The sequence below is a fragment of the Sorex araneus genome, chromosome X (genome assembly GCF_027595985.1).
Source record: "Sorex araneus isolate mSorAra2 chromosome X, mSorAra2.pri, whole genome shotgun sequence".
In the NCBI taxonomy this organism is placed as follows: Eukaryota; Metazoa; Chordata; class Mammalia; order Eulipotyphla; family Soricidae; genus Sorex; species Sorex araneus.
The window spans coordinates 358,429,179-358,448,187 of NC_073313.1; the positions used below are offsets into that span (position 1 = coordinate 358,429,179).

Below are 19,009 nucleotides of genomic sequence, written 5' to 3' on the forward strand. Positions count from 1 at the left end.
CCATCGTAGTGGCTCAGAGGGCCCTGGGAGGTGGCCTCCCTGCCCCGGCCGGCGTGGCCAGCACAGGGAACCGCGGCACGCACCGCTCTTAATTACCAGCTCATGAATTACCCATGAGCCACGGGGCCTGTGCTGGATTTGGTATCCAGCCAGCAGCCAGCAGAGAGGCCAGTGGCACAGCCGGGGTGTTAAAGCCCCCCAAGAGTCTCACCCTGGTGTGGTGAGAGGGGGAGAGCTTTGGGGAGAAGCCCTCGAACCTGGCAGGGCCAGGCTTGGTGAGATGAGAGCCCCGAGTGGTTTTTTTCTGGGTGCTGGTGGGGGCCCTCCCCAGCCCCTTTAGATCCCGATGGAGCAAAAGCGCGTCCTCCGTGACACGGGAGGGCCTGTGAGTCCCTTGGAGCGTCTCGGTCTCCATGACAACATGCAGGCCTGAGGTTGGGCTGTGCCCAGGAGAGCGTGGGGAGACGGCTAGTTAGCCCAGGGTCTCGGGTTGGGGGGAGGGGGCTGGCCACTGAACCCCAGGGGACTTGCCAAGCTTCTCAGACTGTAGTCCAATGTGAGCCCTGTTCTGAAGGCGGAACATCCAGGCTGAGCTGGGGGGACGGACTCATTCTGTCCATGGGCTGGGGTGCGAGGGGTTTATCCTACCTCTGCCTGCAACTCCTGGGCCACCGTCCTTCTGGGTTCCAGTGACACTGATGTCAGGGACCCTCGGGTCTCCAGTGTGCACACCCCTTCCCTCCCAGGATGTAAGGAAAAGCATCACCTGGAGCCTCAGCCCCACCTGGTGGGCAGAATGTCCGACTTGAGAACACACAGAAGGGTCTCACTGGGTTCAAACCCTGCCCACGGCCTTTTGGGACTCGAGGGGGCCTGAGGGACCCCACTCTCCCAGCTTCCTAAGAACCTGCAGCAAGCGAGCCAGTGTTCCCAAGCCGCCACCCCTCCACGACCCCCCCCACCCCCGCCCCCAGCACAGGGAGCCCAACAGCTCGCAGATGCCCCCGCTGCAAGTCTAAGCCGCCTCCTCTCTGCTCTATGCCAGCAGGTCCGGCCTCTGTTTCCCCGCGAGGAACAGCCGCGGCCCACCGAGATGTCCCGGCACCACAGCCGCTTCGAAAGAGATTACCGGGTGGGCTGGGACCGCCGCGAGTGGAGCGCCAACGGCACGCATGGGACCACCAGCATCTGCAGCGCCACGGCCGGCGGGGCGGGGGGCGCGGCCGCCAGCAGCCTCAGCGCGCGGCCCGGCCTCCTGCCACTGCCCGTGGTGCCCTCCCGGCTGCCCACGCCCGCCGCCACAGCCCCCGCCCCCTGCACCACCGGCAGCGGCGAGGCCATCACCAGCCTCGTGGCCAGCTCCGCCTCCGCGGTCACCACCAAGGTAAGCCCTGAGTAGGGGGCGCGGCGTTTCTCTCAGGAGCCAGCAGAGGGCGCCCCCTGCAGGCGTGTCCCGGGAACTGGCCTCCCCAGAGCCCGGGCCAGGTTGCAGGGGCACCGTGGGCTTGTTTTCGGGGATAGTCCTTCTGTGGGGCCAATGCGGAGGAGGACAGGGGGCTGATGTCCTTCAGGGTCCCCTACCATGTTGATGAGTGTTGTAAAGTGAGCGAGACGGCAGAGAAGGTCCGAGGTGTCAATGCAACCTCCCGGGAGAAGGGGGCGGGCGGGGCCACCCTCCCTGCAGCCTGTCCAGGGTCCGCAATTAAATCGAGCAACAGAAATCACCTTCCGTGGCCTACCGGTGCAGCCATGACCCTGCACCCACCCCATAGTCGGGGACACTGAGGCACACCCCGTGGGCCTTCTGAGGGACCCCCGGAGGTGAGGCCAGCGGTGGCAGCCAGCCCCCATGGGGGGGGGGGCATCCGGCTTCTCTGCTGGACTTTCAGAGCCACCCCCTCCCCCAGCACCTGCGTCTAGGTTTTTCTCTCCTGTTTTGGTGAACGTTGCAGAGCACTGTGGACCCGGCCGTTGTGGGGTGGCGGCAGTGCTGGTGTGGGTGTCTTTCTCTGGACCCGGACCCCCTCTCGGCCCAGCCTCCCCCAGCCGCGTGTGGAGCGAGGGAGGCCAGGCCCGCCCCGGTGCCTCGTTGATTTTATTTCCGGGCCGGAAAGCAGCCGCCCCCACCTCCACCCCGACGTGGGGAGGGAAGGAATGTGGGCCCGGGAGAGATGGTTTGGGCACTCTGTCCCCCAGACCCTGCCAAACACATTCCTTCCCCGGGGCGCCCGCCCCCAGCAGGCCATGAGTGGGAGGGGGAGACCTCTGCCCCCGGGAGCTGGCCAGCTGCCCGCCCCCGCCACATCTGGCAGCCCCATGACAGAGTCGGCTGTGCGCCAGACGGGTGGGGCCCAGCGCAGGGAGAAGGCGCAGGGCTGGGGGGGGGGGTTTGCCCTCACACCTTCTGCCCTGTGAGACGGGGGTTGGGGGCTCTCTTAGGGCCGTGCCCGGCTCGGGGCAGGGTGCGGGGGCCTGGCTAGAGAAAGCGCCTGCCTGCCGCTTCTGCTCTGCACCCTAGCAGCTCACAGGCTGGACCCGAATCATAGCCCTGGGTTCGGGAGGAAGCAAGGGACAGAAATTGACCACCAGGCCAGGCCAGAACAAGCAGAAGGTCCCCGGCGAAAGGGCAGACAGCACCTTGGCACGCATCACAGAGCCTAAATTCCACTGCTCTGGCCTCACCCCTGCCAGCCGCCTCCAGGCTTGCATAGACTCGCCCCAGTCAACACAGTTCCCTGGAATCTCCGGGGTGCCCGCGGGGAGCAGGGCCTGCAGGGGACAGGCAGGACAGCCCAGGACTCGGATGTGAGATTTGGGCCTCAGCGTCTTCCTGCCATTCCGGCCCGGTGCCCCCTCCTCCCCCGGCCCTGGGCCCCGCTGTTTCGCCTCAGCGCGTGCCGGTGACGCTGGCGTGCCCCGACCCCTCTCAGGCCACCGCAGTTTCCCCGCGCGGCCAAGCACGCGCCCCTGTCCTCGGGGAGCTCAGGGGCCGGAACGTAACAAGTCTGAGGTCTGGACAGTGCCACCAAATTACCCGGGAAACGTCTCTGGGGCTGGGGGTGATTGGCAGAGGCTGTTCCGTGGGCGCGGAGCCAGGCAGAGCGCCAGCCAGACCGCCCGCCGCTTGGAGATCTGCTCTGCCGCGGTGAAAGGGGAGGGGGAGTCGCGGGGAGGGGGGAGGGGCACCTGTGGCGGGGCCTGAGGGGCTTCTGTCCTGGGGCCCAGGGCCTGGGTCAGCAGGGGGAAGGGGGGCTGAGCACTGTGGTGACCTGGGGCGTGTCTTGGCCTGGGGACACAGCGGGGGAGGGGTCAGTGTGGCTGCCGGGAGTGTCATTTAGGAAGGGGTGGGCTGAGGTAGGAGGGGTGACTCCCTCAGCAAAGGTTCGGGGTCAAACGGGGCAAGATTCACCCAGAAACTCAGGTCACACACACACACACACACACACACACACACACGTCAGGCCTCTGGGAACCTCCCTGGAGTGGTACTTGCTGTCGGGATGCTGGGCTGCCCTCACAGGTCATCCCCGTGGGCAAACAGCCCGACCCTCTCACTTCCCATGGCTGCCCTGGTCACAGCGTGCTGGGCCCAGCACTTTGGATGGGGAAGGCCACCCAGTGATGGTCCTGCCAGTCTTCCTGCATCCTCCCTGTACTGTGGCCCGAGGTTCCGGATGCCAGTTGGATAACACAGATTCCTGGTGTGGAGCTAGGGGGGCCTCCCCAGATGTACCAGCCACACACATAGACTTACGCAATCACAGACACACACTCGCAGACACATACTCACACACGCATGCACCCATACACTCACACATTCACTTAGACTCACACTCACATATACAAATACATATTCATACACAAACACATACTCATATGCTCAAACACTCAGACACGCACACACACATCCTCACATTCAGACACCCACACGCACATCTACATACTTACACATTCACACACACTCATGTTTCAGATGCACTTGTACACACTCACATACCCATATACCAGTATAGTCATACATGGTACGCACAGCACACACAGTACACACACACACACACACACACACACGATACACACATTTTACACATTCATTGTGCACACACCTTCCTTGTCCTGCTCTGGAACCTTCCAGATGGAGGCTCCCTGAGCATAAGGCGAGGTGCAGTGGCCATGCTGTCCCTTGGTGTTGCGGGTCGGGAGAGCCAGAGTCTCGCGGTACTGAGAAGCAGGTGGCCCACAGGCTCCCTGCACCCCCAGTGCACCCCCAGGGAAGGCCTCAGCATCCCTGCCAACATGCATGGATGGGACATTTCCCTCCTCTCTGCCACCTACCTAATGGCATACACAGAAATTCCTGCAAGAAAAAAAAATGGGCAGATTAGGAGAAAGGTGGGAAAACCTCTTTGGCCAAAGACTCTGAGTTGGCAGCATTGAATTACGTGGCACTGAGGCCAGAAGCTGCAAGCCCTGGAGTGTCGCAGAACCGGGGTCCACCCCCGCCTCTGCCAGTGGATCCAGTGTGTCTCCGAGCCTCGGTTTTGTTTGTGCAAAATGGGAGAAGTAATGGAGGTGACTTTAGCGCACCGGCTAAAATAACGTGTAGGAGAGCGTAGATGGCAGTTGTCTTTTATGACACGTGCAGTGCAGGTTCATTTGGTGACGTTAAGTCAGCGAGCGGGTCCCACGCCGCAGACATCTGTGTGGGCTGTTGGCTCCCCTCCCCTCACTCCGGGACCAGCAGTGCAGGCGCTGGGCGAGGGGTGCTGAGCCAGACCCGTGGCTCCGGGGGCCGACTGGGAAGGGGGGCCCGATGGGAAGGGAAGGCAGCACCCCCGCCCCGCTGTCCCCACCGCCGCTGCTGCCTGTGAAACACGCGTTTCTGTCAACCTGCTTGCCTCGTCGGCAGGAAAGAGAAGAGAACGCCTCCTAACTGTCCCGTTCCTGAAAGAAGGGCTTTGTGGCGAGCCCCGGGGCTGTCTGGGAAACGGATGGCGCTTGTTTGCCTTGCAGCCAGCAGCGCTCAGGCAGCGACCCCCCCCCCCCTCCTTGGCCCCCAGCCCTGGAAAATGAATCTGGGCTGAGAAGCGTGACCTGTGGCCGGGGGCGGGTGGGGGGGATGGGGGGAGCGGGGAGACGGCAGGGACTTTGTGAGCACCCCGTCCTGGGCCTGCAGCCCCTGAGGCAGATGTCTGTCACCGAGAGACATCTGGGGCCGATGTCTCTTCATGGACCTGGCGGGGGGAGGGGTGGAGGAGCCCCCAGAAACGCTCTTCAGGCACATGTGGCCCTGGATTTCTCTGGAGACGGTGTGGGGGGCCTCCTTCGATAGGGTGACCTTGCCTCTCTGTGGTTCCAGGGGTCCAGGAGCGGGAGGGGGTGCTTTGGCTCAGTAGCACCCCCATCTCTTGTCCTCACCTGGGGCGTCCGAGAACCCTGGGTGGTCTCTGTGGGAGAATGACTCAGGCCCCCGTGTGGGGCGGTTCCAGGCTCATGCGAATTATCCACAAACCTCATACGACGTGTGTATGCACCATATGTTTGTATGAGAGTGTATGTATGTGAGAGCATGTGTTGTAGGTGAGAGTGTGTGTGTGTATGTGAGAGTGTGTGTCTAAGAGTGTGTGTGTGAGTATACCTGTGTATGTGTGAGAATGTGTGTATATGAGTGTGTGTATATGTGTGAGAGTGAGGGATAGAGAATATATGAGTATGTGAGTGTAGATGTGTGAGTAAATGTGAAAGAATAGAAGTATGTGCTTGAGTGCATGCATATGTGTTTATCTATGTTTGTGTGTGTCTGTGGATGTGTGTGTCTTTGTGTGGATGTATGTGTGCGTATATGTCTTTGTGTGTCTGTATGTGTCTGTGTGAGTATGTTTCTGTGTGTGTGCGAGTATGTCTGTGTCTGTGTGTGGATATGTGTGACTGTGTGTGGGTGTGTGTGTCTGTGTGAGTGTGTCTGTGTGTGCGTGTATGTATCTGTGTGTATGTCTCCTGTCTGTATGGGTGTGCGTGTGTGTGTGTGTGTGTGTGCGCACGCGTGTGTACTCGTGTGTCTATACATCGAGCTAATGGGTTTTACCTGCCCTTGGAGCCGTGGCTGTGCCCGGCCACATCTGCATTGACTTAGAACCTCTCTGCTAGTTATGATTTGTGCTCAGACTCGAAAATGGCATCACCTCCACAACCCCTGCTTCCATGCCTCCAATTTGGGGAGATGACTGGCTCAAACATAAGTGTCTGGTAAAAGAGGCGAGACAAGCAGAAGGCGGGGGTAAAGGGTGAGCCGTGGTCGGGGCCACGGCAGCTGCAGAATCCCAAGGAAAGTTCTCGGCAGAAAGCGGTGACTCTCAGCCCACCTCTGCCCTCTCTCTGCCCCCCACCCCCACCTCTAGCGGCTTTAAACCATCCCAGGGCTGTGAGTTGCCTGCCGGCCCTGGGCTGGGCTGATCTCTGTGGGATTCTCACTTGCCTGTGGTCAGCTGAGGGGTGGCCGGTGGCCAAGGGCTGATCTTGGACGACCTCCTGCTCACAGCGCTCTGAGCTGACTTGCCCAAGGCGTCCCCGTTGCCCTCCCTGTGGCCTCCCGTCCCCCTTCTGGCCAGCTCAGTCTCCCTCCCATGGTCACAGCAGGTTTTTGAGAGCTGCAGGGATGGGCATCACTGCCCATAGGCCTGTCTGGCCTCCCCTTGAGGCACTGGGTTGAAATGCCACCGGCCAGAGCAGGCCAGATGGCCAAGCAGGCAGAGAGCCCGGCCTGAGAGAAGGTGCCGCCCCCGCCCCTTGCAGGGGGAATGCCGTGAAAGCATTGGGGACTGTTGCCACCGTCCGCCCCCAGGGCTTACTGACAGTTGTCACCCTCGGCTTGAGGCAGAAAAGGCGCTGGTGATAATGCTGACCCACAATGATGATGATGATGATGATGATGATGATGATGATGATGATGATGATGATAATGATGATGATGGTGGTGGTGGTGGTGGTGGTGGTGGTGACCACGGCAGTCACTGCATGTCTCTGTGGCTAGGTGCTGGGAACCAGCGTGGCGCCTGGCTGGCTCGAATATACCTGGTTGTTTCACCCACTTCCTTCCTCATGTGGCATTGCCTCCTGAGGGCCGGGGGAAGGCACCCAGCTTGCGTGGTGTGGCCCAGGAGGTGGTGGTGTGGCTGCGCCCCGGGAACCTCGCCGTTTGCATGATCAGGAGGTTCCAACATGGGCCACCATGCCTGCGCCTCCATCCTCACGGTCCTGCTGCCCCGTCCAGGTTATTACTGAGAATGAGAAGCCACGAGGGACCCCCTTCTTGTGGATGTTGACCATGATGAACTCCCCGGGGGAGAGTCCGTTTGGGGCGTCAGATTGCGACCGGAAGTCTGTACTCAGCTGGAGCCAGGCAAGGGAGACAGTTCGGTGATACAGCTGCTCCGTAGCCACAGAGCAGGCAGCCTGATGACTCTTTCCCTAATAGGATAAGCCCCATGCATCTCCCCCCAAAGCCCTTCGGAAGGCTCTGGAATTAAATTAGGTTTCCTGCAAACAGCATCATTCAAGATGAACATAAATCTACTTCTTATTCAGTTGTAATGGTTTTCCCAGTTTCATTTAATTACTCATGTTGCAATTAAACCTTTTTTTTTCCTGGTTGCAAAAAGGGCAGTATTTTAGCTACACTCTTGGTGGAAATCGGCTTTGGAGAACTAGCCAGAGAGTCTCATCACCATTCTGGACTTTGTACTTTTTCTGGTAGGGAAAGTATGTTCCCGAATTTAAGCAGCCGGATTACAGGTGGACTTTCAGAACCCGACCCATTAGTTACCTGGGAACTGGCTTCAATGCTAAAAATAGCTTGAGATCGACAGGAAAAGGAGCACTCACTGCCCCTGGACCACTCTCTCCCCGCAAGGAGCTGGAAGGACGGAGGTGTCCACCATCACCCGGGCAGGCAGGACTGAAGTGAGGGCGCCAGCCGAGGGACAGGCAGAAGGGGTGTCTGTGGGGACTTTGATGACCCGGCAGAGGTGCTGGGTTCTCTCCCACACTCCCACTGAATAGAGCCACCCCCAAATTCTGGAGGGATTCCCAGTAGCATCCAGTGGGAAGATGAGGCTTTGGGAACTTCCTGCAGGGCTCGAGTCCCGGGAAGGTGGGCTTATCTGTGGCCAGTTTCCCCAGGGCCCCCCAGGGCCAGAGCTGAGGTGAAGCCTTAGCCTCAGGATGTGAATCTCCCAGCCCGAGGAGGAGCATCTCTTGGCCTTCGATCCACGCACTCAGCCCTTGAGAGCTCAACTCGGGCCTCCTGGCCAGTCTCCCTGGAACAGGGCACTGAGACACATCTCTGGTCCAGCCACCACTGTCCCGGTCACTGTCATCCTTAGACGTCCCTGAGTGCTCACGGACAAGCGGCAGGGTCAACGTGTTCTTGCTTTTCGTGGCCACCACGTGCCCCAACTGTACGAGGTGGGCGCTGTGGCGCCCCCTCGCTCTGTCCACTCCGTGGAGGTGTGAGGGTCCAGCTTCACCGTGAGCCCAGGACCCTTTGCCTGCCTCCTGCCTCTCAGCTGCTGCAGAAGTAGGGTACAGGGGGTGCACGGGGCAGGAACTGCCTGGGCTCGAAGGGAACCAGGAGTGACAAGAAAACAGTGGGGGTTGGAGGTTGTGTTAGGGCAGCCTGCCCCGCACAGACCCTTGGCTGGCCACTGGCCACGCAGCCCCCGGGACCGAGGCCACGGCCTCAGCCCTGTCATCTGCTCCTGAGTCAGGAAGAAGCCGGGGGTGTTTATCTTGTCCCCCCCCTACAATATTAGGCTGAGGAGAGGATATTGGGAGAATATATTGTGCCCATAATTCATACTAATGGGAATTCAATAGTGGCGACTTGTCATGTGTGGGGACTGGGAGGGAAGACGGCGGATACGGCTTTCAAAGGCATTAGAGAGACGTTGAGGATTGGATTCCGCCGCGCCGCGTCCCTCGTGAGTAATTGAGGGGGGAAAGTGAGGCTGAGAGTTGGGGATTCTCCACTGCGGAGCTCCCGGCGGTTCCCCTCCCCAGGCTGCCGGGGTTCCTGTGACGTGGGAGAGTTCCGGGTTCTGGGGAATGTGTCCCCGGCAGCAGGGGCTCCGGAAGTGTGCATCGTGCTTCCGTGGGGACTTCTCTGCGCAGAAATTAGGGGCTGCCACAGCTCTGCGGGCTCTGCTTCAAAGCCTCCCCTCACGTCTCCAGCCCCCAGAACTCTGGCTTCGCATAGAGAACCCAGGTGGGGTCTGGGGGTGTCCCTGGGTCATCGAGGCCACCTCGGGCTTGCCTGTGGCTGGGAAGCTGATCACGTATTGGAGCTTCGGCCTGACTCCCACACCCATCTCTGCTGATGTCTTAAGCCATTCCGAAGACCCTCTCACTTGCCAGTGTGCCTTGTTTAGCGCTGTCCCTTGGCGTCCCCCCATAGCCCAGTGAAAGACAAATTGGGGAGCAGGAGGGGGGGGGTGTCCTAGGGGTGGCTGAGCTTCTGTCTTTCATGATGAGCATCAAAAATTTGACTCCAGCCAAGAACCAACTGCCCCCGGGGCCCTCTGGAAGGTGCCTTGGAGAGGAAGGGGCACGTGCCTGTCCGCCTTTGATTTTGTAATGCCGCTGACCCTCTCCTGACCAGTGTCCTCCGGCAGTGGCTGGAGAAACTCACCTGTGGCCTTGGCCACCTTGTGGGCAGTTCTGATGCAGCTGGTCGGTGACATCCGTGGCCCCCTTGTCATTGGAGGGGGGTTCCAGGACTTCCCACTGCAGTTGTGTAGTTAACAGGCTGCAGACCCAGGAGAGAGGAGAACCTGGTTTTCCTCATTAAATTTGGGTGCTAATACCATCTGACCGTTGGGCGCTGGGGAGATTTGCCCCAAGCACTTGCCGCCATGTTGGAAAAGTGCCGCATCTCCCTTGTCCCCCTTCCTGCTGGTCCCTGTAGTCCTGGAGAAACAAGGCCCCATCTCCATACTTTTTTAGTACTGGGACCTCACATTTGCCTGCCCCGGGCTCAGGGAGGTGATGTGGGGATTCCTAGACTGAATGAAGAAGAACCAGCAGGACAGAAGTCCACTGTCACTGAAAGCCAGCTCTGTTCCTCTAACGCGTCTCTTCTGCTCTCCTGTGGCCTCGCATCTTAGAGCCGCCTGGGGGCTGCCCTCTGCTCTGGGGGCGGCATCTCTCTGGCCACGGTCCAGAGCCCGCCGTCAGTACAGACTGACATGCATGAGGCTCCTCTCCCAGGCACGGGACCCCGGAGAAGGCATTTGCAAAGCCAGCTCTGTCCGCGCGAGGCAGGACTCGGCCCGGCTTTTGACAGTCTCAGATCCAGACCTCCACCATCCTGGGCTCCAAACCCAGATTCTTGTTGGATCTCATGGAAATAGTGGTGGTTTTGTGGTTATTGTTATTTTTTTTTATCTTGTTCTGCTTTTCTTTTCATTGAATCACCATGAGATAGAGCATTACGAAGCTGTTCGTGTTCAGATTTCAGTCCTATAGTGTTCCAACACCCATCCCTCCACCACTGCACATTTCCCAGCACCAGTGTCCTCAGTTTCCCTCCCACCACCCCCCAGACAAGAAGGCACCACTCTTCTCTCTCTCTCTGTCTCTGTCTGTCTCTGTCTCTCTCTGTCTCTGTCTCTGTCTCTGTCTCTCTCTCTCTCGCTCGCTCTCTCTCCTTTTTGGGCATTATGGTTTGCAATACAGATACTGAAAGTTTCAAAGATATGCCCCTTTACCTGCTTTCAATACTCAGTTCTTATCCAGAGTGATCATTTCCAACTTTTTCTTATTGTTTTGAAGGTACAGGCTGCAGGCAGGCAAGAGCTTGCCGTGTTATATCTCAGTGCTTACAGACATCCCTCCTGTTACGTCTATACTTAGCCCATTTCACATCTTGGGAAACTGAGTTTCAGTGTCCAGGGAACTGGCCGCCCTGGGAATTTGAATTCTAGTCTCTCTTACTTCCTTCCCACTTCCTGCTCTCCAAGTTGTTCTGCCTGGACATCTTTCCTTTGAGATCAGCCACAGCCTCAAGCGTAAGTGTGCAGAACTCAGCTCTGTAGCCTCGGTCTATAGCCCGCACCTGCCCGGCACACCAGGCTCGGGCTGGGCCCACAGTCTCCGCGGTGCCACCAGGGGCCTCTCCCCTCAGCCCTCACCTCCCGGGGGGCCTCCCTTGCTGTTGCTTCAATCTGTCCACCTCCTTCCAGTTCCTCACCCACTGCTCTGGGCCCGGCTCCTTGAACTATGAGTCATGACCCCACCTGGGGTCCTGTCACTGAATGTGGGGGTCGTGACAATTTTTGTCTTAAAATTAACTTACAAATTATTATCAGTACGTAATTTATGTGGTTGCCATTTTTACATACCCAGGGCCCCATAAAAGATTCTATGGTGCAACCGATCCTAGGTTGAATCTCTGGTACCATATGGAATCCTCCAAGCACAGCCAGGAGTCAGCCCTGAGCACAGAACCAGGAGTCAGCTCTGAGCACAGTTGGGTGTAAAACCCACCCCCCACCCCCAAAATAGGGCTGGAGCGATAGTACAATGGGAGAGCACTTGCCTTGCACACGGCAGATCTGGGGTTGATCTCTAGTACCCCATATAGTCCCCAGAACTGACCAGAGTGAGCCCTGAACACAGAGGTAGAAGTAAGCCTGAGCACCACCAGCTGTGGCCCCCAACCCTTTAAAAAAAAAAATTGGTTTTGTTCTAATTAAAAATGAAATAGGGATTTTATTTTATGGATCGATAGCACAGCAGGTAGGGCGTTTGCCTTGCATGCGGCCAACCCGGGTTTGATTCCTAGCATCCCATATGGTCCCCCGAGCACCACCAGGAGTAGTTCCTGAGTGCATGAGCCAGGAGTGACCCCTGTGCATCGTCGGGTGTGACCCAAAAAGAAAAATAATAATAATAATAATAAAATAAAGTAAATAAAACCATGACCCCTTTCTTGCTTGTAGGATTGCCAGGCCAAATATTTTTTTTTAAATAAAATTTTTTGGATAAAAGGGATGATGAGTGCAAACCAGCTGTAGACCAGAGCACCATTAGCTCTCCCTAGGGGACCAGAGACAGTCTCCCTACCAGAGACAGTCTCCCTACCAGAGACAGTCTCCCTACCCTCATCTCCTGCCCCCCCTCTCCCCTGCTGTCTGCCCTCACTGCCAGGCTGGTCTTGTCACATGTCCCACTTTAAAAATAAAAGTGCAGTTAGTTAACCCAAAGTTGCCCGAAGGTGGGTGGGGGCTACCCCCGCTGCACACACACCTCCCCGTGCCTGTCACCCCTCACCTCCGCCACCCCGTCCCATTTCCCATTTGTCACGTGCCTACCAAACACACCACACATACCCACTCTGCCGCAGGATCAGCTGAGGGGAGCTTGGCCCAGAGGGCAGGCAGCACAGCTCCTGTCCCCAGCAGGCTGTCGAGCCATCCCGGGGCCTCAGCTTGCCTCCTCTGTACAGTGGGGAGAACAGCCCTTCCCTCCAGCCAATCTCTCTGCGTCAGGAAAATTCCAGGCCGAAGCAGGAAATCTGACCCATTACGAGGCAAACAGGAAGTGCTTTAGATGTTGGGGATGGTAGGGACGGTCACTGACATCAGCTTTAGGTTCCGAAGAGCCATTTCCAAGCTGCTTTTTTCCAAGAAACAGGCTCTTCCCTGGGGAGTGAAGAGCGTGACCTTTAAGTCAGTGCGTCCTGCTTCTTTCTCCCAAGTTCTCCTGAAGGAACCGGGTGTCCCTTGCCTTGGGGCACAGCTGGACTGAAGTTGTGGCCTGTGGCCGGTTCTGCACAGTGTCCAGCACCCACTGGCCTTCCTCCCTGGCGCCCGGGCTGCAGCAATTATTCGTCCCCCTCATGTGCACACGGGTCCCTCGGGGCCCTGCGGGTGGGTCAGGTTCCGTATAGGACAATAACTCGGGGCCTGTCCCTCCGGGCATCCCGCTGGTGGCGAGGCAGACCCCATGTCACGGGTCACGCCAGGCCCCCTGCCTGGCCCAGCGGGGCACTCGGCAGCGCGTGTGTCTGCCCTCGGAGCCAACAGCCTTTGCGTGGCTGGAACTCTGGGGACTCGAGGGACGCTTGGCCTTCGGTGGCTGCGGCCCAGCCTTGCCTCCCCTGGGTCGTACTGTCACAGCAGGGTTGGGAACCAGAGGCCTGGCCGGTGGGGGGTACGCCCGTCCCCCCAGGCCCTCTCTACCTCCGGTGCTTTGTACCTTGGCGCGGGTCACAGCTCCAGGAAGAAGAATCTTTACCGGCTGGGGCTGCTGCTGTTTTACGAGGCTGTGGTTTATGGTTTTCAAACATTTTAATTAGTTTCATTTTTTAATAGAAGTGCCCCCTGATGCTTCTCTCAGGAAGGGCACAGATCTGGAAATCTGGGGAATAAAGTACGAGAGTGACAGATTGGCTATTAAAGCATCACACTCAGATGTGTTATTATTATTATTCTTATTTAACATTTCTCAGCACAGACCTTGCACGAAGAGCAGGGGTGCAGCCGCCGACCTGCAGCCCGGCAGGTCTATACTGCACCCCCTACCCTCCACCGTGCCCCCACAGGAGTCTGGGCCTGGGATTGGGCTGTAACCCAGCTGTTGGCCCAGCCCTGCCGACAGGGGTCAGCATTGGGGCTGCCCGTGGGTTCATTCTGCAGCCCCTCGGAAGGGGAGGCCATACTGTGGGCCGTGTCCCTGAGCAAACACACCTCCCTCCCTGGCTTGCGTGTATGTGTATGCGTGCGTGTATGCGTGTGGAGGTGGGGGCAGTGGGGCGAGGGGTAACTGGGCTCACCCATCGGGGTTCATGTTTATTCCTTGAATAGATGCATCCATTAGGCCCCATTTCTTTGGAGAAGGAGTAGAGGAACTAAACGAACATATCATGTTCTTGGAAGCCTTGGCACCTTGGCGCCAGGTTGGCGCAGTGTTGGAGCGTGTCCTCAGGCGTGGCTGGGGAGGAGCATGGGGACAGCAGAAGCCTCAGAGCAGCAGAACTCGGCAGAGAACGTTGTATTCGACCCTCAACCCGGAGAGTGCACGCCAGGCTCTGGTCTTGCGCTGGGCGAGTGGGAAAGATAAACACGTATCAGGGCAAGGGGCGGGGTGAGGGGCGGGCGCAGGGGGTCTCCTGGGGAAGGCAGAATGGGTGCACGATGGTCTCCTAGCCTCCCCCACCGGAGACAGCTCCCGAGAACCTCCGACGCCTGCAGAGGGCAGGGCGGCTCCCCGAGGCACGGGGCGAGCGTAGCCGTGGCCGGGTCTCGGCCGCAGATAGATTACGGAGGTGGAATCCTGTACTGAAAGATTCTTGGAGTCCAGCGGCCTGAGCGGCAGCTCACCGCCACCGGGAGATTTATGTGACAAGATTATCGATGGCATTAGGCACATTTAGAGGAGAGGATTATACCTGCTTCTGGGTCAGTTCCGTGCCACCGGGCTCCGGCCTGCTGACAGATGTTCGTTCCCGGGCACGAAGGTGAAGCCAGCTGCCCGCCCAGAGACGGGGACGGGGTGCTGTGGGCTACGTTCAGATTCAGGGCGGGAGCTGGTGTGAGTCTTGGGCAGCTCTGAGGAAGACACCATGTCCACCTCAACCTGCTTCCCAGCTGCCCCTTCCCACCTTGGCGGCCTCCCCAGATCTTGATCTTTGCTTGGGAAGCTCGGGTCCGAGAGTGGGAAGGCTCTGAGAGTCGGGAAGGTGTGGAACCCGCCCCCAGCCACCTCCCAGAAGGGCTGTCCACACAGTAGCAGACGCTGCCCAGAAGAAGCCGCTCTGCCGTGGCCCTGTCCCAGGAGAGCTTCAGAGCAGCAGCAGAGGCCCTGGGGAAACTGAGGCAGGCAGCCTCCCCAGAAGGCGTTGGGCTGGCAGAGGCGGGTCCGCTTTCCCCTCCTCGCTTCCTTCCGGCCCTTGTTTCCGGCTGGCTTGTCTGCAGTGCCGCCTTGCGCCTTTGCTGCCCCGTGCACTCTGGCCCTTGTGACGTCCCTGCAGCCCCCCTGCTAACCACACCGGGTGGAGCAAGACTCTGAGAATCTATTGTTGGGGGGGGGGTTGGGGGCTGGGAGGCTTTGGCCTGGGAGGGTGTTTTTGAGGCCACACCTCGCCATGCTCAGGAGCGACTCTTCTCTTGGCTCTGCATGCAAGAATTACACCTAGCAGTGCTCGGGGCGGGGCGGGTGGGGGACCAAATGGGGTGCTGGGGATCGAACCCGAGTCGGCCTCCACCTGCCAGGCAAGCGCGAAGCCCCCGAGACGAGGTCATTTGGCCTCGTGGTCTGAAGGGATACACTGCTCTCGCGCCCTGCGCAGGGAAATGCCAGCCGCTTTCTAGGAGGGCCTGACTCCCCCCCCTCATTAGCCCCCCTCAGTTCATCAAAGAAGGGACAGATGACAGCAGCGCCCCTTTGTCATTCCATGGCAGGGAACCAGCAGCCAGCCCTGTTCACAAAGAGGCAGCTCCTGGGCCCCGAAGCACTGTAGCACTGTCGTCCCGTTGTTCATCGATTTGCTCGAGCGGGCACCAGTAACATCTCCATTGTGAGACTTGTTACTGTTTTTGGCATATCGAATATGCCACTGGGAGCTTTCCAGGCTCTGCCGTGCGGGCGGGATACTCTCAGTAGCTTGCCGGGCTCTCCGAGAGGGATGGAAGAATCGAACCCAGGTCAGCCGCATGCAAGGCAAACGCCCTACCCACTGTGCTGTCGCTCCAGTCCCCTGAACCCCATGAATGTTTTCAGTGTTTCTGGACTGGATTTTAGCCCGGTGAGGGTCCTCCTCCATGGACGTGTCCCCTCATATTCCCGAGTTTCGGGAAGACTATCTCCCCGCATCATCTCTCTGCTCCCTGAGCCTGCCAGCCAGCCTGTCCGTAGCGAGTGCAGGGCCGACGGTCTGTCTGTGCAGGCCCCTCGTTCTCGTGTCACCCCAGATCCTGACTCAAGCCAGACAAAACCCTGCAGGGCTTAGGGATGGGGTGGAGGGGCCCGTGGGGGCTGGCTGTGCCCTGTTTCTCTGACCTCTCACCAGTGCCTGCACCCCCAACCCTCCTGTCCCCTGGGTCTCATCTGCGGCCCACCGGGGCCCCACTACCTGCACAGAAGCCCCCAAAGGTCCTGCCAGCCCCTGTGTCTGGGCTTGATCTGGGTCCTCTGTTGGAACCCAGTGGGGGGACTCGGGGCTCCCTACCAGATGGTTCAGGAGTGACCATGAAGCTGGACATAGGAGACCCAGTGGGGACAGTGGGGTAGAGGCTAAGGGGACTCAGCCCTTCCCAGGGGAGCAGCCCCTGGAGACAGCGTCATGGACTTCTGTACCCCTTGCCAGCTTCAGTGTACCCCCTTTTTTTTGCTTTTTGGGTCACACCCAGCAATGCTTAGGGGTCACTCCTGGCTCTGCACTCAGGAATTACTCCTGGCGGTGCTTGGGGAATTACATGGGATGCTGGGTATCAACCCGAGTCCGCCACGTGCAAGGCAAAGGCCCTACCTGCTGTACTATCACTCTAGCCCCAGGGGCAGCCCCTGATGACCTCCAGGGCCTTCCCAGCCCTTCCGAGACACTGGACCCCCTACACACAGACACAGGCGGGTCCGTCTTCCTTCTCTGCAGCTCCCTTCCCACGGCCACTTCTGGGGTCCTCTCTGGCCTGCTGGGGACACCAGCTGTGACCACGGGGCTGAGTTTAGAGGCGCAGCTGGCCCCATGAGCCCTGGCTGAGCTGAGTGCGGGTGCCAGAACCTCCCTTAAGTGGGGCCACAGTCAACCAGTCCCTGCTTGGTTTCTGGGACACGCCCTGCGGTGCTCAGGGCTGACTCCTGACTCCGTGCTCAGGGATCACTCCCGGCAGGGCTCGGGGAACCATCTGGGGTGCCCAGGGATTGAATCTGGGTCAGCCACATGCAAGACGAGCATCCTGGCAATAGACAAGAACTATTGCTCTGGCCCTTCATATTTCTTTGTATCATCATTTAGACCCTGAGGCTGTAATAGTGGTGACATTTGTGGTTCTAAACAAAGTTACCCCTTCCTGCACCGCCAAAGTGCCCAGACCCCGCACGGCTGTCATGAGTAAGAAAAAGGACTAATGGATCAGAAGGGGACAGGGACATGAAGGGGGCCACGCACAAGCCCAGTGAGGGAGAGCAGAGCTGGGAACCCCGTGCTCCTGCCGAGGGGGTGCCCCAACATGGACTGGAGCAGTGCACCCCAGAGATCACCTGCGCACCCCCACTGGCCCGGACCTTCTATTCATCATGTGCTGGTTAGCGCTCTTTCTGGGCCCAGGGCAGGGCTGAGTTGGGGGTTAGGGGGGGTGACTGGGAAATGCCTGGGCCCCCTGCTCCAGTACCCCAGCAGGGTTCCTCAGGGGGTGCCGTGGAAAGGGTGCCTGCCTGGGGCAGCGGGGCCCCTCCCCCAAGTTTATGGATTCAGACACTCAGGCTGCACCTCGCTTTGCAGTTTTAATCAGCTCCCTGGGGCTGTTTAAGGGACAGCCGGGCAGGTTGGTCTCGGGGGTGCAGAGACAGAGAGAAATGGTTCTGAGCCCAGTCTCAGCACCCCACATTCCTCACGCCACATGCTCGGGTCAGGCCTGATAAGCCTCTGTGGGGAGGGGGTCGAGGTGTGGGGGACCCTCAACTCCAGCCCAGGAGACTGTTTCTGTCTACTCAGCCCGTGAGCACCGAGTGGGGCTTAGGGCGTCGCTCTGTGTCTCCCTCGTGCCGGGCACCCGCTGTGCCCAAGACGGATGATGCCAGGCTGGAGGCGTCTGTCCCTGCCACTTGGCCCCGTAACTCCCGCTTAGGGGTCTGCCCCCCTGCAGCGACACGCTCCTGACACGGGGAACTGCCTTCATCCTTCTCTCCCGGGCTCGGGGAAGGCGGGGGGGGGGGGGGGACGCTGGAGAGACGCGTATTGATTTACTGGGCTCAAGTCCCACTCGGGGGCAGGAAGGCGCGGGCGGGCCCCTCCCCTCCGTGTGCCCCCGCAGGAATGCAGGGAGGGCCCCGCCTGCGGGCTCGGGAAGGGAGTATTGATCCTGCTGTTTGTTTTGCGAGTAGGCTGTCCCCGCTGGGACGGCCAGCGCTAGTGCAGCTGAAATGGAAACTCCTCAGAGCGGGCTCTATTAATAGGCCGGCCCAGGCGTGTCTGGGCGCAGCAGGAGGGGAGGGGGCCCGACCTGGGGTGACTCGGCCGCCCGCCCACTCGCCCACCTCCTCTGGGCTCTGCTCCACCACGCTGGAGACCAGCAGGCTGTGTCCACCCAGGTCGCCTTTGAAGTCCCGGCCAAATGGAGAGGCCACGGGCCAGCGCCCTGGAAAGGGGCTCCTGCAGCCCCGGGGTCAGCAGACAGGAGGCCGAGTGGGCACCAACGGGGAATCTGGCTTTCCCTTCCCTGCTGCCGAGGGGAAATCAGCGCTGGGCACAGCAGGGGTTCCTCCAGGTGCTGTGAGCTTGTAACACAGACCAGAGCCCCCGGGACCCAGAATGGCCCTTCAGGGACCAATGACGGGGGCTCCCTGGTCTTTAAAGGGGGCTCCAGGATCTGAAGTGCAGGCGGCTGTAGCTGGTGGGTGCGTGTATACGGACAGAGAGGCACGTGGGGTCCAGGTGGCGCCCAGCCGGCCAGGCTGAGGACATCTGCCTGGACACGGGGAGAAGGGCCGGGCAGCCCGTGTCCAGGCGTTTCCCCTCACAGACACAAACAGAGACAGGACACCCAAGGTCACACAGTGGCGATGGCTGGGCCTCAGGACCTCTGTCTCTTTGCTCCCTTTTGGATCTCATCTCTGCTGGTCCCCGGGAGACCGGTCCGTCCTCCACTCAGCCTTCCAGATCCCCTTCCAGAGTATTCCGCCTCTTCCAAACTCTTGTTGTGAATTGTGACTTTTCTGGAAGGTGCGAAACTGGGCAAGTCCTTCAGCTGTTTGTTCAGCCCGGGCCTGAGTGGTTTGTCCATTTCATACCCTCCCC

The 19,009-nt window shown here is 59.5% G+C and overlaps 1 protein-coding gene across 2 annotated transcripts in view; it reads left to right on the plus strand.

Annotated features, from left to right (window-relative positions):
• The window catches only part of KLHL29 (kelch like family member 29), a 255,641-nt gene that overhangs the window by 157,099 nt on the left and 79,533 nt on the right, over positions 1-19,009 (plus strand). The window contains exon 3 of one of the 2 annotated variants that reach the window (XM_055120101.1): positions 1,046-1,384. In XM_055120101.1, the coding sequence (XP_054976076.1) occupies positions 1,046-1,384 (339 nt within the window). The remainder of the gene's footprint in view (positions 1-1,045; positions 1,385-19,009) is intronic. The other variant, XM_055120102.1, reaches the window with a different exon arrangement.